The sequence below is a fragment of the Leucopleurus acutus genome (assembly GCF_964270905.1).
Source record: "Leucopleurus acutus genome assembly, chromosome: 17".
Classification (NCBI taxonomy): Eukaryota; Metazoa; Chordata; class Mammalia; order Artiodactyla; family Delphinidae; genus Leucopleurus; species Leucopleurus acutus.
Window position 1 is genome coordinate 3,335,651 of NC_139159.1, and position 25,795 is coordinate 3,361,445.

The 25,795-nt window shown below is 42.7% G+C and overlaps 1 protein-coding gene across 2 annotated transcripts in view; it reads right to left on the bottom strand.

Moving 5' to 3' along the window:
- ATP6V1H (ATPase H+ transporting V1 subunit H) overlaps positions 1-25,795 on the bottom strand; it is a 61,291-nt gene that overhangs the window by 24,017 nt on the left and 11,479 nt on the right. The window contains exons 6-9 of one of the 2 annotated variants that reach the window (XM_082859101.1): positions 23,352-23,456; positions 20,245-20,298; positions 10,279-10,376; positions 5,317-5,509 (exon numbers count right to left, since the gene is read on the bottom strand). In XM_082859101.1, the coding sequence (XP_082715227.1) occupies positions 5,317-5,509; positions 10,279-10,376; positions 20,245-20,298; positions 23,352-23,456 (450 nt within the window). The remainder of the gene's footprint in view (positions 1-5,316; positions 5,510-10,278; positions 10,377-20,244; positions 20,299-23,351; positions 23,457-25,795) is intronic. The other variant, XM_082859102.1, reaches the window with a different exon arrangement.

The window sequence follows — 25,795 nt, forward strand, 5'->3', positions numbered from 1 at the left end:
CCTTACTTGTTTTTCCCTCGAAACATGTTTTAATTTCATCTCTCCATCTCATTACAAAGAATAAAAAGGTTGTGAAAATATCTGGAAAATGAATTTACCAGAAACAAACCTAGATCATCCGGCAGCAGTGTACCCTTTAAAGTCGCTAAACTCAATAGCATCTTCACCTCAACAAAATCAAAAGCGTAAATATCATTTTGGCCTGTGTCCAAGTAACGGTGCAGAGCAACCTTGACCTCACTAAGAACAAAGTGGAACCAAGTGACCATTCAGACCCTTCCTTCACCAAAACTGCTAACCTTGTAACATACATGTTAAAGCAGTGCTTCTCAAACCATCTGTGGTGAAGACCAGTTCTGTTTGATTTTCAATTTCCAATCAGTCAGGAACAAATACTTTTAGTAAAAAATACAATAAAAATGAATTTCTAGAAAAATGAACTTTAAAAGACATGCAAAATACAAGCTCAAATCTTATATTATTAACAGACATGTCAAATTACTGTAAGTTTCTAAATGCCTGCTCTCACTTTCTGTACTTATCCCTTGCAGGCTGCGAACCAACAGCTGACAGGACTGCACCAAAGCAGCGCTGTTATTATGGGACTCACCCCAAGATTAAAAATGTCTCAGTCTTACCAAACCTCTTCCAAACCTGGTATCTAATAAACAAGAGAGATAAATTCCTGAAATAAGGAATGAGGGATGGACCTAGGAATAAAGTTTCTTGATAGCAACACTTCTATGTCAAAGCAGTGAGCAAAACAGTCCCCATACACCCAAACCAGAGCAGGAGTCTCTGGAGGGGTTATGACTGTGAACTGTCTGCAGAGGAAGATGTAAGTCTGTGTTTGTCTGTGTCTGTGTGTGCATATGCGTGTGGGTGTGAGTTAAACATCATGGTTAGTACAGCTAATGTAAATCCAAATTCAATTTGGTGGTATTTCTTTCTAAGCTTTTATGCTGAAAACCATGCAGTTGTAAAATACAATTTATCTTATTATCTGACATATTACGGAGGCTCTTGACTAAACAGAGCCAAAAAGAGAAAAACTCTACACAGCAAATATGGTCTTGAATGTCTTTCTCAGTCACAGCCTCAAAAAACATTCTAATTTATTTTAGAAACGAAAGACTGACATATCAAGTTAACCAATGGAATAACATTCATGGAGACCTGGAGTTCAGCACCTGCTATGAATAACTGAGACAGACATTTTCAAAAATAAATTCACCCAGCCACATGGAAAGAAAAAAAAATTAACAGCTGCTAGATTTCTTCAGCTCACAGCAGCTCAGCAAGCTTCCAAAAGCACAAAACTTCCCCTCCTGAGTTTCAGGATGTGGGGAAAAGTGCATAATCAGACAATCCTCAAACAACCTCATCGGTGAAATCTCTATTAAAGGTTACAGGAATTTGAGAATAATGAAGAAAAAAAAGAACACGTCATTTTTTACACCTACTCGATGGTCTAAATCAAATGGCTTTACTATGTCCTTACTAATGGCTCGATTTTAACTCAGTTGTGTACATCAAAGTTCGGGATGTCTAAAGATGGTCTTCTGATATTCAGTCTTCAGTATAACCATGCAATGATTTATCCCAATTTATCAAGGAGAGTCCAAAAAACTAATATACCTGTCAATAGGTTGCGTGTATTTTAAATAATCTGAAATCCAAATTAGACAACAGAAGCCGAGAAATTAGCATAAGTTCAACACATTGTGGGTAAAAAACTGAAACTGCAAATGAAGTATAAATAAGATTTTTAAATCTTGCTAAATAAACATTAGTAAAATATTCATGCTGTCTTTTCTAAATCAAACAGAACAGCACTTCATCTTTGCCTAGGTTCCACATTAACTTAGAATGTAATTTCTACAGGTGGGCATTAAAGAGGCAAATTGCTAGTATTTTATGCTTTTATGGAGCGAAAAGGCAGGAAAATAAATACAGATTGTATATTTACTATTGCCAGCCATCGTCTGTTATTTCGTTGAATTCTTACCCAATCTTGAAGTGAGTTAAGTATCACTAACCACCTTTCACAAGTGGAGAAATCAGCTCTGAGAGTTCAAACCACTCTCCCAGCAACCTCGTGCTGGGATTCACCCCTAGGCGTGTCTACTCCAGAGCCTACACTTGCTAACACACCAGGTGGAAAGGAAAATTAGAAAAGGGTTATGCTATTGTACCCCTCAAATCTTCATAAAAAGCAGATAATCAATCTGGAGAGCTCCCAAATCAGGTCAAAAGAAAACTAAGACTCTCAGTCTGGCTTTATACTTCTTGTGACTTTTTGAACTTTGTATACCGTAAACACTCATCATGGTGACTTCATGAAGTCTCTCCATCAGAAACAGATTCACACAAAATACAAAGTCCCTAAGAAAAAGTATCTTGTCATATTCATCCTTCCATAATTGGTGTTCAAGAAACATCTGATGCATTGAGAGGTGGATAGATAATCCATGAAATGGGGGATGGGGGGAGGAACAGGAAAAAGAAAGGATAGGATAGGATAGGATAGGGAAGGGGGAGGGAGGGAGAGGGGGAGGGAACAGCTCAAAGGTAGGATCCAGCTAATATCAACAAACACCTCTCACCTACCATGTACCCATATTAGAAGTACCTGCTTCCAGTGACCCTTTTATCTAACGTAATAATGACTTAACATGAAAATCAATGGGAGGAGGAACTAGAGAAGGGACAAAATACTAAGCAAGGTCTGTGGGAAGCTCAGCTATAACAGCTGCCACATACATTATGGGCAAAGCAGTTTATGCTGGGGGCTGTAGAGGGAGGGACAAGACAGGGATCAGGGTTAACAGATACGAGCTACTGTGTGTGAAATAGGTGAGCAGCAAGGACATACTGTATGGCACAGGGAACGATAGCCATTGCTGTGTAATAACTTTCAATGGAGTATACTCTATAAAAATACTGAATCAATGTTATACGCCTGAAACTAATGTAATATTATAAATCAACTGAGATAATAAATAAGTAAGTAAATGATTTGATAAGACAAATGGCTTGTCTCAAAAAAAAACCAAAAACGGACTTCCCTGGTGGTGCAGTGGTTAAGCATCCACCTGCCAACAACGCAGGGGACACGCGTTCGAGCCCTGGTCCGGGAAGATCCCACATGCCGTGGAGCAACTGAGCCCGTGAGCCATGACTACCGAGCCTGCGCTCTAGAGCCCGCAAACCACAACTACTGAGCCCGTGCTCCACAACAAGAGAAGCCACCGCAATGAGAAGCCCGCGCACCACAAGGAAGAGTAGCCCCCGCTCACCACAACTAGAGAAAGCCCACACACGGCAACAAAGACCCAACGCAGCCAAAATACATAAATAAATAAATTTATTTAAAACAAAAACAAAAGCATCTTATGCTGAGCTTTAGATTAAATCTCAATCCATTACTATAAATTATTAGTATCTGATTTCTTCCTAAAACTCACAGCACTCACTATATTATCTAAATGACGCTTATAAAAAACCATGTAAGGGGGCTTCCCTGGTGGCGCACTGGTTGAGAGTCTGCCTGCCGATGCAGGGGACACGGGTTCGTGCCCCGGTCCGGGAGGATCCCACGTGCCGCGGAGCGGCTGGGCCCGTGAGCCATGGCCGCTGAGCCTGCGCGTCCGGAGCCTGTGCTCCGCAACGGGAGAGGCCACAACAGTGAGAGGCCCGGGTACCGCAACAACAACAACAACAAAAAAACATGTAAGTTTATCAAAACTGAGGGGGAAAGATACAAGTGTAGAGATATAGTCCATGAAACAAGAGAACAGCTGAAGTAAGACCCTGAGTTCTACAGCAGTTCTTCCCACACCTATATTTCACCTTAAACAAGTCACCTTATTAACAAATTATCAAAAGAAATAATTTTGTGCTAAATGTTTACAATCTTCAACATTTGGAAAGATAGATATTTTAACGTAAAAAATATGTAACTAACATACAGAAAAGGGTAGGTAAATATGAGCTGAAAAAATACGATTCACTTCCATGTTTATCACTCAGGCAACTGTTGATCTTTCTATTTCCCAGAAGTGAAAGTCATACAAAGGGAAAAAAAAATAATAATCCAAAACATCTTTCTAGGATAATCTACTTGCAAAGATATTGAATCAAGGATGACTATCTTTCCTAACAGTTCACCAATTAAGAAAATCTATTTTTTTAAAAGAGTTTTCACGCCAACTTCATGAACAGCTTCCAATTTAGAAAAAAGTCCACGCACTAAGAGAAAGTAGGGACTCTCTGTATTCTTGCCCAATATATAATTACTGGAAACATAAATCTGCACTTTTTTTTTTTTGCGGTACGGGGGCCTCTCACTGTTGTGGCCTCTCCCGTTGTGGAGCACAGGCTCCGGACGCGCAGGCTCAGCGGCCATGGCTCACGGGCCCAGCCGCTCCGCGGCATGTGGGATCTTCCCGGACCGGGGCACGAACCCGTGTCCCCTGCATCGGCAGGCGGACTCCCAACCACTGCGCCACCAGGGAAGTCCAATTTGCACGTTTTTGAAAGGTGATTTGACATTATCTATAAGAACTGGTAAAAAGTATATTCTTTGACTCAGCAATTCCATCTCTGGAACTTACCCAACCGAAATACTCATCAAAGTGGGAAAACATATGTAAAAGAAACTGGAAACACCTCACATTTCCATCAATAGGACACTGATTAAATAAACCACTTTACACCAACACAGTAGAATATAGCCACTGAAAAGAATACTGAAGATCTAGTACAGGAAAATGAAAACACATTTAGTATATATTGTTAAGAATAAAGTTACAGAACAGTATTTATAGCCTGACACCACTCTTATTTTTAAATACAAAACAAAATTAGACACCTATTTATATATTTATCTCTATTTGCTTAGAAAAATCTGCAAGATGTTAGTGACTATATTTGGCAAATGTGGTGTCTACGCCATTTACGGTTTTGCAATACATCTGCACAACCTTTTATTTTTGATTTGTCGTTGTTTGTTTAAAGAAAGCGTAAGAACAAACAATGGTTAAAAACACAAATTCTAAAGCCAATAGCTTGGATTTGTAGGTCTACCATCTCCCAGCCACTCTTACGTGTCATCCACTTAGATGGCTCCCCCCCACTGTCCACTCCCCCTGCCATGAGTACAAACTGGGATATTTTACTCCAAACTCAGCAAGATGCCACAGTTCCATAACTACATGGAGAACAAGCAACTTTTTCCCACCTGCTAAAAGCCCTGAAATATACTCCACAGTAAAAAAAAAATGCCTTACACACACACACACACAAAACACGTACCCGGAATGCTGCAAGAATGATTCTTGTCACTTTCTCTTTGACCGATTCTTGCAGGATGTCGGACAGAACAGGAATGATGTTGTAGCGTCGCAGGTGTTCACACATCTGAGGACTGAACGCCAGGAGCCATATAGAAAAAATCATCTGATACTGGAGCTGAAAGCCACACTTGTTACTCAGAACTCCCATGATGCTGAAAAGGAACACACGTTGAGAAAACATTTAACACGACAGCACAACAGGAGAGAAGAAATAACTGATTGTTCTTTTGCGCTGATGGATCAGTCTCTCTGAATCACATCCTCTCTTTTTCCCCCCGAAGGAACGAGCAAGCCAGACCCCTGCTCACAGAGGGCCAGTCCTGCACGGCGTCACGTAAGCCTCTCTCCAGAGTCTCAAGGACACCACCACCCTCGCTGCAGGGAGCACGGCCCACAGAGGGAACAGTAGGAGGACCCTGACGGACATTCAAGAAGTAAAAGCCTCAGGACATGGTGACACAGCGGATGCACATCTCAGTGAAGCCAGACGGTATAATCAAGATTTTCAGTCTGGACTGAAAGATCCAAGAGGATCATTTAGAGCTTTAAAAACATTTAGGAAACTCGACAGAGAAAAGAGGAAATGAGTTTGGAAAAAGCCTTTCATGAGTCTGAATTTGACACACAGCCAATCATCAAATTTGGGGTCAGAACCTCAGAAGCTTCTAGTTCAGCCTCCCGTCTTACTGTTAAGGAAACTGGGAAAGCGGTGTGAAAATGACAGGTTACACCAAGGAAAGCGCTAAGGAAATTTCCCTGGGGCATGCCTACATTCACACAAGGGACAGAAACCATCAAATCAGACGGTTAAACAGCGACCAGAGGGGTTAAAGAGAACTCAAAATCCACAGAATGTACAACGCAGAGCGAGCGCTAATGTAAACTTAGTCAGTAAGGACATATCAATATTGGTTCATCAACTGAAACAAAGGTATCACACTAACACCAGCTGCTAGTAACAGGGAAGACTGTGGGAGCGCAGGCACATACGGGCACTCTCTGTGCTTCCAATTGTTCTGTAAACCTAAAACTGCTCTAAAAAATAAAAGTCTATTAACAAAATTGAATACATTTTAAATCTAATTTTGCGATTGACAACTACTAACTTAGTGGAAGGCTTGTATTTGTGCCATTTCCCCATTTTTGTCATTTGTATACACTTATAAATTCGCTGAATTGCCCTTAACGTTCTCATGCATGATTTCTCCCTTGAACCTGTTCTACTTTTGGTTGGTACGTAAAGCCTGCTTTTATTTAATATTGATGTCAGCATTCAACAGCGGTCAAAGCACAGCATTTCACACTGTCAGCACCCTGGTACCTGGCTCCCTTTGCGCTCTGTCTGTTCCACTTGTTAAGGTCAGCCTGCTACACTCTGGGACGCTGGGGCTGACAATTCGCTTTCCGCGTTCCCCATTTCCGCTTCCCCCGCTGGCTCGGCGACAGGAGGTGCTCACGGCTGACTCAGGGATGGAGGAAGAAGGGACCTCTCCTGTCGACCTCCTGTTCCTGCCAGCAGCACTTCGGCACGCTTCTTCACCCGCGGCAGTGTCTGAATTCATCCTGCACGGGCTCTGGCAGAACGAGCGTCCCTGCACCCTCGAGACACTAGCACCCGCCGTCTGGGTCCCCGACCTCGAGGGTGGGGACCCAGCCCCAGCTGAGCTGTACTGTCCCCTCCAGGCCTGAACTTCACTTCATACAGCCCCTCCTGCAGCCCGTGAATCCTGGCAAGTCCAACCTCTTACCCTTTGCTCCCCGCTTTAGGGGTAGTAGGATCTCTGACACTTGAGAGTCCCTTTATTTACCTGTTTTCAGAAACCCAGTTCACAAATTTATACCTAGTTTATACCTAGGGAGAATTTAATTTCTTCACATTAAATTCTCTCTGTTAAAAGGAAAATTTTTTAACGATGAGAGGGGCGAAGGAGAGTTCAAGGCCAATACACTGGTGCTGAGATCCAGACGGAAGGTCTCAAGGGGAGGCGTGCTCAGCGATGCGGACACCGCAGAGAAGCTGAACAGAGTAAAAGTGTGCCCACGACAGACGGGATTCTATTGCAGAGACAAGGTAGTCTTCTATACCCAGATATCAACCACAGAAACGCCCTAATGAAGCAAAATAAGGCCCCTGTTCACTGGAATAAGGCAGGGATTCCCTTAGGGCAAGAACCCAACTCTGAATCCAGTGAGGCAGGAAGAGCGAGCTAAGGGGGACAAAGGACACAAAGGCCCAACAGAAACCCAAACACGGTCATTTAACAAGTATCTGTTGAGGGTGTATGCGGCAGGTACAGCGCAAGGCACAGGGATAAAATGGGCAAAAACAAGACACTGTCCACGTTCCTTGAGAGCCCAGTGCAGGGGGAGGGAGGATTCCCAGAGGCCGTGGCCCTCGAGCTGGGCCTGAAGAACCAGCGGGTGCTAATTACCATGTAGGTCTCTGCTCTCCCTCGCAAACTGCTGAGTTTAGTGTTACTTTTAAAGTCACTGTAAAAGTTACTAAAAGATGCTGTGGCATCCTATGTGCTACCTTTGTTAGGTGTTTCATACTTTCCAGCTAGGCTGTATATCTCTTAAAGGAAAGGACCACATATGTTTCCTTTACTCCCCATAATATATGGTATAACATCACGCAGAGAGCGCAAAAAACACAAACTGTCAAATCCAAAATCAGAAAGGAGGTTAAGGTCCATGACGCCAAAATAACTATTTTGTGCTCTGCTTTTTTAATTAAGATTCTTCTTTTTAAATCATGCCAATGCAGGGACTAGGGAGACAAACAGCCGACCACTGGCTGACATGCACACTTCCTGCTGTTCGTCAGACCCATGGGCCCCTCGCACCTCACCATGCAATATGTATTTTTTTAATCTCACCTTTCATTTATACGCTACTTTATACTTTCAAAATACTTCAAATGTCAGGATATAAATGTTCATAAATGGCCGCTGGATTTGGGGAAGCAACTACCCCAGCAAAAGCCCCCTTTTAGCTCCAGTATTTAAAAAATCAGTGCTAATCTTCAGACTTCCTAGTGAAGTCAAAGCATACTCTTGGTCTTACACAGGCCCAGAAACATTCAGAAAGAGTGTGTGTCATTCGTGTAACCAAGAAGGAAAGAAAGGAAACTATGCAGAGAGAAAAAGGTCCTGGGGTCTTAAACCATCAGTCCTCTTCCACTCTCCTCAAACAGGCTATGCTTACAATTTTTTCTCCTCTCAGGATCCCTGCTTGTGATTTGAGGAGCACCATAAAGGAAAAAAAGAAAACTTTCAACCCTAAACAAAAGAAATGGCAGAGTAAAAAGTACGTGTTTTCTTTCTAAAAAAGTGAAAAAAGGGGCTTCCCTCGTGGCGCAGTGGTTGAGAGTCTGCCGGCTAATGCAGGGGACATGGGTTCAAGCCCTGGTCTGGGAGGATCCCACATGCCACGAAGCAACTAGGCCCGTGAGCCACAACTACTGAGCCTGCGTGTCTGGAGCCTATGCTCCGCAACAAAAGAGGCCGCGATAGTGACAGGCCCGCGCACCTCGATGAAGAGTGGCCCCCGCTTGCCACAACTAGAGAAAGCCCTCGCACAGAAACGAAGACCCAACACAGCCAAAATAAATTAATTAATTAATGTCAGATGCAGGCTTGTGACATCCTCTGTCACATAGGGGAGGACGTAAGTCAGGCACAGCAGATAAGCAAAGCTTTCACTTTAAAAAAAAAAAAGTGAAAAAATTCCATGACTTTTCCAAATTGCCCTACTCTCAGCAAATTAACATATTCTGCCTTTATTAATGCCTGTTCTCAACCTAAAAGTCTCTGTATGAATTTGATTACTACTAACCTTGTTAGTGGGCATTACCATATCAAAGTGTGTAGGTTGAACATGGAATATTCTAGATTGTATTTATGCCTGCTCTTGTTGCTAAACTGAATAGTTAATACCGCTTACCATCCTCCAAAATATTAGTGCCAACAATATTTTGAACGGCAGCATTTCGTTAGCCTCGGTCCACTGGACCAAATTCTACTATTTAAGTTTATTTTTTGATAAATTATAACTATTTGTATAAACTGCTGTTTCATGACATTTATTCTCTCTTATAGGTCTTCCAAAGAACAAAAAAGAAAATCTATTTTTTGTTTAATAGAATAAATTCAATTTATCTTGCAATTACAATACAGGTCCATTGGACCTATTTATAAACCTAAGATACACTATGTGATCTTGGTGAGTTTGTTAACTATAATTTGAAGAATCACACTATTTCATCATCCTAGATCTTATTTCATCATTATTTATCCATTTTTCTCAACTATGCTAATAAATATTAAAGACTAAATTATAAGAAAATTGGAGAATGACGGAATCACCTAGGAAGACGATATAATAGTGAAAGAAATAATTAACCTTTCTTATTGTATTGCCCAAAATATTGCATCACTTTTAAGAAAGTAAAAAGACTGGAAACACCATCTGTGCAGTCCACCTTTAAGTGTCTGTGCGGAAAAGAGTTAACGTCATGGTCCGGAGACAGCTATCCTCAGAAAGGGCTGCCTGCAAAGCTGGCCCTTGGCTGACTTGAGGGAATTTGACTGGTAATCCGTTCCCTACACGGAAACCAAAGTTCTCCGAAATGACAGGGAAAACTAAACTGTGTGCACAAACAAGATGCTTGTGCTTGTGGTGAGCGCCTGCTCTCCTGCTGGAGCCTGGAACGTTCCATACGAGGCAGAGGGAGCCGACGTGACACACCTCCAGGGAAACCGGGGGCCCTGAGTCGCTAGAGTCTCCTGCACAGAAACCTCACACAAGACATTTTTTTAACAAACCTTCTTTTAGATGATTAAATGTATTCATTTCTTTGAAATTGTCAAGGAGAGATGCTTTTAAATGTTACTCCGCAGTCAAAATAAAGGGCGCTCACCAGTTCACCCCGTCTGCTTCCACCCAGGCAAAGCGGTACTCGTTGACTCGGAGCATCAGCTGCAGACACCCGGCCACACACTGCACGTACTGAGAGCTCTGTGCAGGGAGAAGCACAGCGTTTAAAACTGGAAAGCACTTCAAGTCACAAGGTCATGCAGATACCAAATTCTGGAGTGGTTTTTACTAGAGTTTCTTATCATCTGAAAAGTCTAGAAGTCTCAAATATTTCTTCAAAAGTCAATCCTTGTTGCTCTTCTCTCGTCCTCCTAGAAACGAAGCCGACTTCTTTTGCCATTTAAGCCTACACAGCTCAAGCCCACTGAACACACCCAGTCAGGGAAATCAAGGAACAAAGTAATTATGCCTTTGATATGGTTTGATAAACAGCTTATTATCTTGCAATGTTTCACTTAGCCCTGAATAGAGGCACGGTACAGAGAACACTGCTCTTCATAATTACACAAGTACCAAAGAACAACAATAAAATGAAAGACACAGAAGTGTATGCTCTGAGACAGACCCGTATCTGAGCGACCGTGAGCAAGTGTCCGAACCTTGTCAATGCTCCACTTCTTCACCCTGAATGGGGATCACGCCCCCAAGCACCCTGAGAGGGTCCTCTTAGGATTAAGTAATTCATTTAGCACAGAGCTAGACACGTCACAGAAACTCAACAAATAAGAACTTAAAAAAAAACTATACAGCACATAAGAAGTCTACTTAAACACTTGAAAAAGACTGATTTTTTTTTTAAACTATCAGTTCAACAGGCACTATGTTAGAGAAATTGAGGTTAAGTCTGAAGCTTGAAATAAAGAGAACAAACATCCCCAAGAAGCTGCTCGCGCCTCCACGTTAGGAAAGCTGGTAGTGACACCTGGCCTGGGCGCCTCCCTGAATACCTACCATGAGCCCTACATCTATAAGAAATGGAGGGACAGCCTTAAAGAACATGCTAACAAAAAGAAAGAAAGGAGAGGATCGTGGATGTCATATAAATTCACAAAACCTAACATACATGATGCCACGTCAGCTCCATGTTTTAACTTAAACTAAGTTTGCTAAAACCTAACACTTCAAAGAATTCCAGGCATTCAAATACAAAAACACTATGATATATTTGGAGGAATAATCAAAGTCATCATGAAAAGGTTATCTTAGATTTTACCTAGAAAGGAGTGAACACAGTTGCCCAAAAGCACACTATATCCAGTCACTTAATTTGCCTGAAAACTCAAAACATTCACAGAAATTAATGACCAAAAAAAGGTGAATTTTCAGCTCGAAAACTATCTTCCATAATGGGAAAAATATATATATGTATTTTTCCAATTAGGTCAGCAGCTAAGTAACCCTTTGTGCAAAGGAGAATTCCATCTTCCTTGTTTAGAGAGACAGCCTAAGCAAGGTTTCTACAATAATGAATAAAAGACAGCCTAGGGCACTCTCTCCTCTTCCACTTATCATCGATTTCCTCTCAACACGAGAATTTCTTGGTTCACTGTTAAGTCTTTTTCTTGTCTGTGTCCACTTACCCTACTATGTTGAAATACATGACACATTTAAAAAATGGATTCTTCGTTGCTAGTTACAGCTTCAGGACTCACATATAAATGAGTATATAAAAGATGCTGCTTCAGCACTGTTTACAATAGCCAGGACATGGAAGCAACCTAAGTGTCCATCGACCGACGAATGGATAAAGAAGATGTGGCACATATATACAATGGAATATTACTCAGCCATAAAAAGAAATGAAATTGAGTTATTTGTAGTGATGGACCTGGAGTCTGTCATACAGAGTGAAGTAAGTCAGAAGAGAAAAACAAATACTGAATGCTAACACATATGTATATGGAATCTTCAAAAAAAAAAAAGGTTCTCAAGAACCTAGGGGCAGGACAGGAATAAAGATGCAGACATAGAGAATGGACTTGAGGACATGGGGAGGGGGAAGGGTAAGCTGGGACGAAGTGAGAGAGTGGCATGGACATATATACACTACCAAATGTAAAACAGATAGCTAGTGGGAAGCAGCCACATAGCACAGGGAGATCAGCTCGGTGCTTTGTGACCGCCTGGAGGGGTGGGATAAGGAGGGTGGGAGGGAGGGAGACGCAAGAGGGAGGAGATATGAGGATAGATGTATACATATAGCTGATTCACTTTGTTATAAAGCAGAAACTAACACACCATTGCAAAGCAATTATACTCCAATAAAGATCTATTAAAAAATTTTAAAAAGATGCTGCTTCTAATGGTACTGATGAACCTAGCTGCAGGGCAGAAATAAAGAGGTAGACACAGAAAATGGACTTGAGGACTTGGGGTGGGAGGGGGAAGCTGGGGCGAAGTGAGAGTAGCATCGCCATATACACACTACCGAATGTAAAATAGGTAGCTAGTGGGAAGCAGCCGCGTAGCACAGGGAGATCAGCTGGTGCTTTGTGACCACCTAGAGGGGTGGGATAGGGAGGGTGGGAGGGAGGCTCAGGAGGGAGGGGATATGGGGACATGTGTGTGCATATGGCCGATTCGCTTTGTTGTGCAACAGAAACTAACACGGGATTGTGAAGCAACTGTATTCCAATAAAGATATATTAAAAAATTTGATAAAGATGCTGCTTCTAAAACTTCACTCTCTCCTGTGATGCACCATGAGGCAGTCCAATTCCAGTCCAGAAATTATTTTCAAAGTACACAGTGAAGGCAACACTGATAAATGACTGAGGTACTGCCTTCAATTAAAGTAAATTGTATCACTGCCTTACCTTTCTCTCACATGTTAGTCTCATGTACAAAGTTATTCAATGGTTTTTTTTAGAAGAAAATAGTCAGCCTTCAATCAACCCAGCGAGCCACCGACTCTTCCCCCACACAGAGGTCATTCAAACACTGCTGGAGAAGACTGCACAGCCACGCAGAACCATCAGGAAGCTCTGCTCTCACCGCCACCCCCAGAGCCACGCTCACACCTTCACCTCTACCCTCCTGTCCCGCTCTCTTCCCTCACCTCAGCACTGAGAGAAAAAGCGGAGACCATCAGCTAGTGAGTCACTGAGCTGCCAACATCGCGCCCCCAACTGAACTTCCCTGACGGCCCTTCTCACCTCCCTCTCGCCGAGCAGAGGCAGACAGCTCTTCCTGTCCAGGACCCACGGCCCCAGCAAGGCCTGTGTCCCACTCCTCCCACACAGCATCGCATCAGTCCGACCCCTCCCTGTAGCTCCGATCTGTTTGACAGGTTTCCTCTCCTCAGCCCCTAAATATACTCAATCTTTCCCGTCTTAAAATTATCCCTAAACCTTGTACCAATCTCAGCATCTTTCCTCCTCCCAACGCATGAAGTTTTCTTGACAGAATTATCACCAGGTTCTTACCTCTCTGATACCTTATCAATCCACCAACATGGCAAATGCCAGGACCAGCAGTGACCTTAAAGTGCCAGTTCCAACAGTTACTCTCCCCCAGAGAACCAGACCTCTACCTCCAGCTGCTTCCGGGAAAGCTCTCGCCCCTCCTTTCTCCAGCTGAACTGACTCACAGCTCCAATGTTAACTCCACCACCATGAAAGAAAGGCAGTAATGTAGCCTAACAGTTACGAACAAAGGCTCTGGAACCAGCCTGCCATGCTCAGCCACTTCCAAGCCGTGTGCCCTTGAATGAGCCTCCCACCTATAAAATGGGGTAACAGGGCACATCCCATGGGGTGTGGGGATAATCTCATTAGCTAATATATGACAGACTGGGCTGAGAACCAGCTACAATGTGTACTCTCAAACACACAAACCTCCCTGGTAGAGAAAAACTAACTTTACTTCTCAACACATTAAGAGAACATCATTAGATAAATTTTCTAATATTGCTGAAAATGCAAATTCTCCTATATTATGGTGGAAAAATCACATAAGGAAAACAGCAACTGACAGAATTCACCTTCCTGGTGAAGAGGGTCTCCCAGATCCATATTCTGCAGAATTACAAAGTAATTCAAGAAGTGAGGAATTACAAAGCAAGTAGGCAACGAAAGATAAACATAAAAACTGCAGCCACATTGTACCAAAGTAAAACTCATGCTATAACAATGTTAACAGACCAATTTTCAATATCTATCTCCATAATGCTGGGATTTAAGTACAAACTAAATGAGAAAAAGTAAAGATAATATTCCTCTAAATTTTGGAATCAAGGGTGCTTAAAAAAAAAAAAAAAAGACGTCTGCAGTGCAGAGAAGAGCACCTGTCTCAGACGCAGTGGAAACACACGTGTGTCCAGTGGTATCAGTGAAGCACAAAGCTGAGTTTGTACAACACACCATCGACCAAAATAAACCCCAGAAGCCAGTTGTACATGAAATCCTCCAGGACTGGTGATTAACCAATCCCAAAAGTATTCAATGTGTCATGACTATTAAATGAATCTTTTCTCATAGAACTAAAAAAGTGAGTGTGCACATCTTATGTGTGGAACAACTGGAACTCTCCTACTTTGCTGGCGACGTGTAAACTGGTTTAGAAAAGTGACTGGACTGCTGGACCTAAATTCACATGTAACCTGTACCCCAGCAACTCCATTCTAGAAGTGCTCCAGGAGTAAGTGGTTACATCTACCAAAGGCCATGTACAAGGATGTTCATAGCAAGATATTCACAACAGCCAAGAACCAGAACTAACTCAAATGTCCATCAATAAGAGTATGGATAATATACATTTAATATATTACTACACGGCAATAAAGAGATGAACTACTGCCAAGTGCAACGTGAGTGACTCTCACTGACACAATACTGCACAAGAATTCGGACACACAAGAGTTCACACTGTGTATGATTCCACTTTTATGGAGTTCAAGGTCAGGCAAAACTAATGCATAATAACAAAAACCTTTGTGGGAGCCGAGGCGAAGGAAAGTATTGAGTAGGACACATGATGTACAAATGCATTCAGCTGAACATTTAAAAATCTGTCTATTTTACTCTATGTAAGCTGTAGGCGAACAAAATTTGCCACTTTAAATGGGTCCTTTTGGCATGAGGATTCTTTTAGGGTGGTTATTTTTTTGAAAGCAGAGGATTCAAGAAGTCTGTCTTTGTACCTGCCCCTTAACTGCCTAAAGAACTCAGACAAAGGCCCTGGTCCAGGAAGGGCACTGTCACCGGAGATCTACAAAGAACACGGGTCGGCGCTGGGGGGAGCTGCACAGGGCCGGGAGACCAGAGTCCTCTGTGTGTCCCACTGTCCCTGGGGGCCCAGCAAGCATCTGTCACCAAACATCTGCTTTCCCACCTCCGTGTGAACTGCCTTCTCCCCGCTGAAGTCCCCCCCCCGCACCCCCTTCTCCTCTCAGGCGCCACATCTGCGGCCTCATATTACGGGGCCCCTGTACATACGTAATTACATCTGGTTTTCTCCTGTTAATCTGTCTCACGTCAATTTAATTCTTTGGCCAGACAGAAGAACCCAGAAGGAGCAGAGCATAATTTTTTCCTCCCCAACGAAGTTGTGACATAAAAATAAGTGACCAAAGAAAGGAAGGGAGGCAAAGAGGGAGAGAGGTTTTGTCAGTCTGAAGTTCTGCCAATTTACCTTTGGCAAATCACTTTAAACTCTTCAAAATTGTTGTCTCATCAATAAAGGAAAGCAATACCAGCCCAATTTTTAAAAAACAGCCTTAAATTAAAAAACAAAACAAAAACAAAAACCTCTGCTACTCAAATCTGAACTCACATCAGTTAAACACAAAACAACTGTAAGGTACATTACCATCATTATTATTCTTGTCGTTATTATTACTTCATATTCAGGAACTAAAACAAATATAGTGCAAGAATTCTCTTGAAGTTGGCTTATTAAGAGAGACCCTCTAGTCAATACTCATAAAATACCTATATTAAATTAATACCTAAATTAACTTAAGATAATTTCATCTTAGACGTAAGTCTTAACCAAGAAAGTAATTTCACTGTTAATTTACAAATTTATAAATCTCCTTCAAGTACTACTTTCAATCTAATTTTCTTAGGCGTATAATTTAATTACATGACTACTGGGATTCTTTATTGTAGGAAAAATTATTGCAGACTTAAGAAATATGATTTACTTTATAAATCACTGCTTTGTATGCAACTTCCAAGAACACATCCAATGTACAATATTAGATTATCTTATTATTGTTATTGATGCTATAGTTTGAAAATGGTATGTAAAAGAAAGTCTGGTACTGAAATACTTTACCATTTAATTTTCCTTTGCATTGCCAGAATATACGCAGTCCTTCCAAATATCTGATCAGAAAGGCAAAACTGACAGGTGCTTATCTGTTCTCCTTTTCTTAACATTTATTCTTCGCATATATTTTAATGATCCATAATGTTTAAAACGTACTAATCTTGTGATAAGAGGATACAATGAAGGTCACCCAAACATTGCTGCAGGTGAAGAGCAAATGCTCTGGAAACCAGCACCAAGACATGTAATTGACTGTGAACGTCTCTGGGTCCTCACAGACTTTACAAATCACAGGATAGAGGGGACCAGAGTTAAACAAGAGGCCTGCACTCTGCGAACTCCTGACGCAGCCCCTCATGTCTGCTACTCGGGTAGCACTTTTGATACACTTATGGACAAACAGTGAAGAACCAAATCGTTAAAGTCCTCCAACTCTTCTGAAAGACTGAAAAGTCTTAAATTAAAAACAGAGCCTTAAAAGAGTCAAAGCAGTAACACTACAGTGCTTCACATTAACAAGGATATTAGAACTGTCAGAGAAAACAATTTAAGGAATGTGGCCAAAAGCCAAAAAAGCTAAGCTTTTTTTTTTCCCCTTTCATTCTAAAATGCTGTTATTACATGCTAAAACATGGATGAATCCTGAAAACATACGCTAAGTGAGAGAAGCCGGTCACGGATGACCACATATTACGTGACTTGTGTACAAAGAGTGGCCGGAAGAGGTGAATGCAGAGACGGAAAGTGAGTGAGGGGTTGCCAGAGTTTAGGCGAGGGGGTTAGGAACGGGGGTGACTGTTTCGGTGGACATGGTTTCTTTCTGGGGTGTGCAAAGTGCTACAAAATCAGATGGTGGCAATGGTTGCCCAACTCTGTAAATATACTAAAACCAATAGCAAATGGAAAGCTTTTATGGTATGAGAAACAGATTTCAATAAAGCTGTAAACAAACAAACCAAAAAGCCTACAAAAAACTGCAAGTTAACTTGCTCGCTCACACGTGCCAGGTTTCCAGGTGGTCAAGAGCCACGTGGGGCTACCAGGGTGGACACCGCAGATATAAAGAACGCTGCCATCACCCCGGAGAGTTCTACTGGACAGAACTGCTCCAGAACATTAAAAGGCAAGATAAAATGAGCAATATGGAGAACCTGGCAACTTACGTTACTTACTACCAACGAAACCATGTCCATCCAGCAATAAGTGCGGCCGGACCTGGTCTACAACAGAGAACAGGACGCGCGAGTGGAGAGTTACCACGGTCCCCTGCACACAGGTATGAAAGAGGCTGGAGAGAGGGCAAAGAATGCCCAGATTCTCCTGACTCCTCCAAAGGCTGGGAGAGATCACGGTGTTCCTCTTTTTGTCAGGGCAGCGGCCCAGCAATCAACATCTAAGCCTGGGCGACGTCCTCGGAAAAGTAGAAGATTGATAATTCCCCATGCAAGAGCCAACAAAGAACTGAACGGACGGCTGAAGGTAAGTTAGGGTAAGTACATGTCATGTGACGGAGTTTATTATTTTTACATTTAGGTAAAAACAACACAAATCATTTTCAGAAAATTTCATTTATATAATGTCATTTAAATAAAAATGTCTGTAATGATCCACTCGTAACTTATGATGATGCCTCTGTGCCATTTTAAAAGTCAAGACTGTTGCATCCTGCTAATTTCTCATTTTGCTGTGTAAAGCTCTGTTCTGTTTGTTTTATACTGACATCAAGTGGCAACAGCACAGAATGCACTTTACCAAACCTTTTCTATGCTGTCTGAAAACCTAAAGGGGTTTTAAGATAGAACGTCGATATTCTTTACAGGTCTGAGTAGGTGAGGCAACCTGGAGAATGCCTAAAGCTCCCAGTCCAGTCCAGGTGCCTCAGAATCCTCTCAGTAAGGAATTCGTCCCCTTGGGGGTCCTGCCACCGTGAGCGGATGACCTTGGGCAAGCCGGTGTGCCTTTCCAGCCTCACTGCTCATCCCTAAAACGTGGCTTATGGTAAGACCAATGTCAAAGACGGGGTGTGAATATTCAAGGAGATGTAAATGCAAAACGACTAAAACACTGCCAGGCACACAGGAAGAGCTCCATACATACCAGCTACCAATTCTGATCCCCCTACTGAAATACAAGTACCAAAGGAAGAGCTATCACCTCTCTGTCAACTTCTTTAAGTCTCTGCCTTCCAAGCTGTCAGCCTTCTGAGAAGGTAGGAACCTGCAGCAAGAGCCAGGGAGGATGTTCAGGTATGAAGCACTGAAGGGAAGAGGGGAGACATCAAAGTCCAGCTTTTCTTCACTCAGAATCACCCCTGATGCTAATACCGTTTGGGACATACGTGTCTGAGTCGACCAGATAAACCACTTTGACTAACCACTGCCAATTCAATAGATCAGCGCTGTTTTTCCCACACGCTGGACAGAAAAGAGCAAAAGAAGAATGTCACGTCGCCAGAGCTCGCACCTCACTGCGTGAGCTCTACTAACTTCCAAACACTTTAATAACCACTTAAGTTTATTCTGAAAACGCCTTTTAAAATTTTTACAAATAAGTCTAATTAGACAATTTTTCAAATCAAACAATTTTTCAAACCGGTGGCAAGAAACTCAAGTCATATAAAATAAGGACTCCCAATTTAAACATCTGCTTATGGCTGAATATCTAGACTTCGAACCTGCCACCTCCTTCCCCCACCCTGGCCCCAAGACTGCTCACTTAGTTCTATACCCTGTTCTGATTTCAGAAGACGCGTGGCCATTTTCCGGCTTGACACACTCACTGTTTGTCAAGTCCCTCAAGCCGTGCCCCAAGAGAAGCCCCACTCCTGGCTTTGAGATGCACTGTGTCGCCCCCTCTAGTCTACGAGCACACACACAGGGGTGTGGCCTGCGGGTTACGGACACGGACCCTGCGTGGCCCCCCACAGCTTCGCTGAGGTCTAGCACAGCCGGTGGGAGACACCATCCTCGGAAGGTGCTTTCCGGTCTCCCAGAGATATTTCCAGCGAAGGAAGCTGAATACGCCTCACCTACCTTTCTAACTCTTCCCCACCTCGCTCTCAGCTGGCGCTAACCACGCCAACGCCATACCTGTCCAAATCTATTGGCAATTCTTGAACTGGTCTGAAGACAGCAAAGTTAAACCACTCCCAACCGGGGGGATGACCCTAACCAGGAAAGGAACTGGGGGGACATGATTAGTTTTAACCTTTAACCTTTTGGCTCTACATAAATGTGGGGCAGGATTGGCCTGAAAAAGGGGGAGGGAGAGTCTGGCCACCACGCAGGCCCCCATTAAACCCTGAGCAACTCAGGCAAGTAGTGGGTTTTCGTACCAGTGGGGAACGGAACTGTTTTCAGCTGCCTGGTGCAGGGTCCGTGGATCTGTCAGACGTTAGCGTCTGTGAGACAGCTAAAGTGTTAAGAGAGGAGCTCTGGTTACTCACTCGACTTGTGCATCTGAGTCCAGACTTGCTCTGATTCTCAGGCCTGAGATAAAGCCGCCTGAAGAGAAGAGCAACAGGAAGAGGAAGCCCCACATCCACCAGCAGCAGGAAGCAACCGCACGGCCCAGAAAGGCCTACACGCAGCTTTCACACCACCATTAACCCAACCAAATCCACGGATTTACATCCGGGGGACTAGGGAACATCTTCAAAACGTTAAATGTCTGTGACTCAAAACAACTTAAGTTCAGGGTGTTAGGAGGCCAGTGAACGAACAAGGAATGTACTTACATCGCTTGAAGAGACTGTTCCTGTTTCAACAGCGACACCGCTACCACGCAGTTTCTATTACGAAATAAATAACTTATTACTTAGTTTTGTTTTTAATTTTATCCTACTTCATCAGCTTACGAAAGAGAGCTAAGCAAATTTTATCACTGTTTTCCTAATCCTACTGAATGGAGTATCATCAACTAATAAAAAACGTGGGGATGATACAAAATATTCTAAACGCCGTTACACTCTTCCGGGTAACATCTTAATCAATAAATTATTTTAAAAGGAACAATAATAAACTGAATACTAAGTTCCAACTACATTTCATAAGTGAAGCAAGTGCAAATTTCCAAGTCTCAGGATTTACTTCCTGAGTCATTTTTCCAATGAGACAACTGTCTTCAGCTGAACTATCTACACTATATTCTGTGGCAAAGCTTTCAAAACAGGTGCCTGATGATGGGAAGATACTACATGGAACTTAAAAAATTAGGTTATCCACGGCAATGCTAACACATTATAATGACAATCAGAACCTCACCTGTTACACAGAAATGACCAAAGAAAATTTAAGGTAGAAAGTCAGAAGCTGAATATGCAAGAGAAAAGTGATAATGAATTTCTGAAAGGAAATTTTTATTTTGTTTTATTCAATAACTTATCTACTAAGTGCCAGGCATGAGCCCCTATAACCCAAGTATAACGGTTAAACTATTGGGAAAAAGGCTCCTAAATGTCTCTATAAAGTCAAAGAACAAAATATCCAAATTGGCACCTAATTCAGACTTTTGAAAGTCTACTTCTATCAGAATCATGAAAATGTGGTCCTTTTTATGAGGGAGAAAACGCTTACGATAGAGAAAAAGAGACCTTGCAGATACAGTGCTACCACGTGGCGTTTAAGCAAAGTAGAAAATAAAAGCCCGAACAAGCCTCTGCTTCATGCCTGTCACTACACCCTGATCAAAGGCTGTGGACAAGTGTCTGCCCACAGCAAGGGTGGTAGCCAGCCAGAGCCCAGCGGAAGCAGGGACCAGACTCTGAGGCACGGCTGGACGGGCCTGAAGCCTCTCCCTGGGGCAGGACGTGCAAAGCAGCAACGCCAGACAGTAACTGAACAAGGCCAAAGACGGCGATAAAAAGAGCAAGCGCGCTGGAAAGGTACAGAAAGGTCTTTAAGAGCGTCTGTCTCACACCAATTCTAATGAAAAGGTTCCAGACACTGAAATCTCTACTTCCACTAGTGACCGGAGAAATAGCCCCCCAATTGCTGGACATGGTTACAACCACAGCTAATCATTCTAAAACTAACCAATTATCTGTGAGGCAGAGCATAACTGTTACTCCTACGGGGAAAAGTCCAAGATGAAACAACCCCAAATGCTAGCGGCACACTGCAGCGTGCATTCTTTGCTACCAGATCTCCTTTTATGAGTCCAGCTAGCATAAAGCCTTATTACCACCAGACCATGCCTAACGCTAAAGCAGAACGAAGTTTCTTCAAAGGGAGAACTAATCTCAAAAGAGGAAAAAAGAAGGGGAGGGCGGGTTAACTCTTTAACTAAGCGCTCTGATCCCAAATGACACACATGTAGAAATAAATACACCTCATCTTCACATAGTATTTTTCATGTTCTAAGTATCTTCTTTTTGAAATATCTCACAAACTCAGTAAAATCTGCAAAACTTGTGACTCTTGTAAAAGTACTTTTAAAAACTAAGCCCAAAAAAGAGTGTTAAAGTGTATGCTGATGACAAAAAATAACTGATTTTGTTCAATCAAGACACTTCAAAATCTCCCTATCCAAACAGAAAAGGTTAGTAGGCTCCCCCCGCAAAAAGGCAGGCAACGATAAGACAAAAAATAAATCGAAGCAAAATGTCATGGTGTCTCTCTCATACTTCAAATTAAAATCTACTAAAATCATAAAGTCACCAGCAACCTAAATTACAACTTTCCAAACCTTCATTTCAAATAGGCCCTTACTTGTCATCTAGCCCTGAGGCCACCAGGCCTCCCAGCACGGCTTCTCCTGGCCCATCCTCCATGTCCCGCCCACACCAAAGCTCGCCCCCTCCTGCCTTTCCTTCCGGATACAGATACGCCACCCTCCCCACCCAGGTCAGCTCGCTCCTCTCCGCGGCTCGCTCCCTCCAAGCACCCTCACCACCTCTCACTTGGTCACCAGACACCTAAAGGAAAAGCAACCCTCCACTGAGCTGTCAGGAGTGTCCGGCCATCCGCCCTGCGCTGGGGAACCGAGAAGACAAAAGGGAAAACTCGTCATCTGCCAGCTGTCACCCCGAAAGCTGTCCTCCTCCACGAAGAAACGGGCTCGAGGGCCCTGACAGCAGCGAGACCACAGCAAGCAGGCTTCGTGTTTCCCTTTGAGCTTAAATGCAACCCCACAAGGACACGGTGAAATCCTAAGTGGGAGTCACTGAGGGAGACATCCTCTCGGGCTGGAGAGAGCAGCCCCAGGCCACCCAGTGGTGCCTGGGACGGCCTCCTGGCCAGGACTAGAGGCGGGCTGCCTAATGAGCGGTCCCGTGCTGTCTGCAGTCTGAAGCCCTCCTGGCAGCAGCCAGGGCCAGTATATTTATTGGTGTGACTGGTCAGACAGTTTGGCCTGGGTATGTGACCAGAGGGCATAAAGGACCCACTGCACACTTTCAAAGAACTCTCCCCAAACCAAGACTCCTGGCACCGATCTGGGTGGTCCAGGGTCCCAGGGCAGAGATGCTCGCCCATCGCACTGTCTCTCCTCCTCTCTCGTAAGCCTCACACGAGTGTACCCTTGGAGCTGTGTGCGTCCTTCCAATCCTCCAACCCGTGTGATCTCGGCAGCCACCTTCCTGGAAGGGAAATCCTCCCTACTTGCTGAAATGCATGAAGGGAAAATCCCGAGTGGCAGAAGAGACAGGAAGCTCTGAGCTGAAGCCAGTTACAGGCAGAAAAGGTGAAGCCCCTATCAGACCTGCAAGGAGCATGGCTGACTCATCAAACTGAGAATGCCTCTTTTTTAACAGAGTTTTTGTAATTTCACATAATTACCATAAATAGCTTTAGAGAACATGGACGTTATGTTCTTTCCAAAGATACTAAGAGGAATGTCTCTTACCTGTGAACTCAGCTGAGTCTTTATCCAATTGAAATAGTAATTTAAGTCACTGCCTTCCATCAATTCTTTTCCCCAAGCTGCTAACTTGGCAATAATTCTTGCTGCCTGAAAAATAAGAAATACATTTGAATATTATCCTGATTCTAAAAATCACACCATAGACCCTAAGAAACAGGACTCATAACCATTTTGCTGCAGGATTTCTTTTAGCACTCAACTCCTCCAAAGATAATAGATATTTCATTTTTAAAAATATTTCTAGTATGGTCAAAGGTAGTTTTAAATAGTTCCATTAATGTGAACCAAAACCAGTTGTGTTTTAAGAATTTCACGATATTCCCTGCATTATTCTGAGTTTCAAAAGTAAGATTAGGATTCATTGTAAGACCAGCAAAAATCAAAGAACACAAAAATCCTTCTTTGTGACTTTCACCGAATCAGTTGCCAGAGTTCTGAGCAATGGCTCCAACGAACTGCCAGCCGCTGCCTCGGCCACTCAGGCCCCTGCGAGCTCTCGGTTCCAAACCTGTGTCTCGGTATAAAGTATATCCTGGGTATTGGTATAAAATATATCCTGGGTATTGGACAGTCATCTCTCTCAGTAGAAGCAAACACCCTTTTCTCCTCACTCAAAAACTTCTCAATTTTCTTCAAGCTATAAAATGAATCACGAAGGGAGGGTGGGAGGGAGATGCAAGAGGGAGGAGATATGGGGATAGATGTATACGTATAGCTGATTCACTCTGTTATACAGCAGAAACTAACACCATTGTAAAGCAATTATACTCCAATAAAGATGTTAAAAAAAAATGAATCATGAATTTTTTTATTAAATAGGCAGTATAAGTATATTTTATCAAATCATCATGTTGTACACTTTAAATACCTTATAATTTTGTCAATTACACCCCAATAAATCTGGAAATATATATAGATATACCAGGGGGAGGGGGGAAAAGCAGTATAAACTACCACTTCTCCACCCACAAACCCAATTTAATAAATATTCTCTGAGTACTTTTTATAAGCAAGTTAGTGTTTCAAAGCTCTCATCATTCAGCAAGAGTTAATCCTAGTAGAGACCGTGAAGGCTGATTAGCTAAGCCAAAAATACACCGAGGTCTGTTCCCAGACTTGCACACAGCAAGCGAGGTGACAGAGGGCAGCGTGTGTCGTGGCACATTCGGGAGCCTGCACCACGGGGGAGGGGGGCAGAGCCCAGCACCCCGACGCCCTCACTTTGCAGTGACATGCGGTCGTCTTCACGTGCCTCACTAAGTGAGTTCACAGACACGCTATCTAACTTAAACTGACCTGTCACAAAACAGATAAGTGACACGAAAGGATCCCTGTAAGGAAATTGTGTAAGCACAAGCTAAGGGGCAAAGACAGAGGAACACGAGGCCTGGCGTTTCCTCTCCGAGCACAAGCTTTTCATCAGCACGGGGTAAACCAATGAGCATCTGACCCTCAAAATGTGAAAGATTAGCCAAAAGTAACTGAAATCATAAAGAAATGGAAACACAGACTTGGCTACACCATGAATAACGATGAATCTTACCCTAAATGTGTATTTGGCCTTTAACACATTTGTCAATTTTATTATAAGACCATCAAAATTAGGAAAATGTTTAAATCATGTTTCCAGACAGTGAAAACAAGCCTCTACACAATTTAAAGAAGAAAATATATTACTGTTTTTTTTAAAGTACTCTTGAAAATAGTTTATTTCATGGGTCATCCTTTTTAATTTCTTTTTACGAATGTTTCATACAATATATGAACATACTAGTACATAAATGAATATAGATGTATATGGAGAGAAAGAGAAAGCGTGTGCTCAAAACTGTTTCACTGACAGTGGATCTTGCTGCGAAAATGTAGACATCTATGAAATGCAGCCTCAGGAGCGTCCCCTGCAGCCCACAATACGCTAGGAACAGAAAAGGCCTGTACAAGGACTGATTCTCTGATCGTCCTCTCAGACCTTCTGCTCAGTGTTAACACTTCAAAAGATAGCCTTTCAGGCTAAGTTTAAAACAGAAGTGTATCTAAGATATTAAAAAGCAATTAATTAACTACTTAATTAAAATAAAAATTAAACACAACAGCTGCTTCAAAGCAAAATGTAATTTCTATAGTAAAATGCAGTTAATTGTCACAGACCACCTAAAGCTGTTTGCACATGTGAATTTACCACAGACTTTATTTTTAAATTTTTATTTATTTGTTTGTTGTTTGTTTGTTTATGGCTGCGTTGGGTCTTCATTGCTGTGTGCGGGCTTTCTCTAGTTGCGGTGAGCAGGGGCTACTCTTCGTTGAGGTGCGCGAGCTTCTCATTGCAGTGGCTTCTCTTGTTGCGGAGCACGGGCTCTAGGCACACGGGCTTCAGTAGTTGTGGCTTGTGGGCTCTAGAGCATAGGCTCAGTAGTTGTGGCGCATGA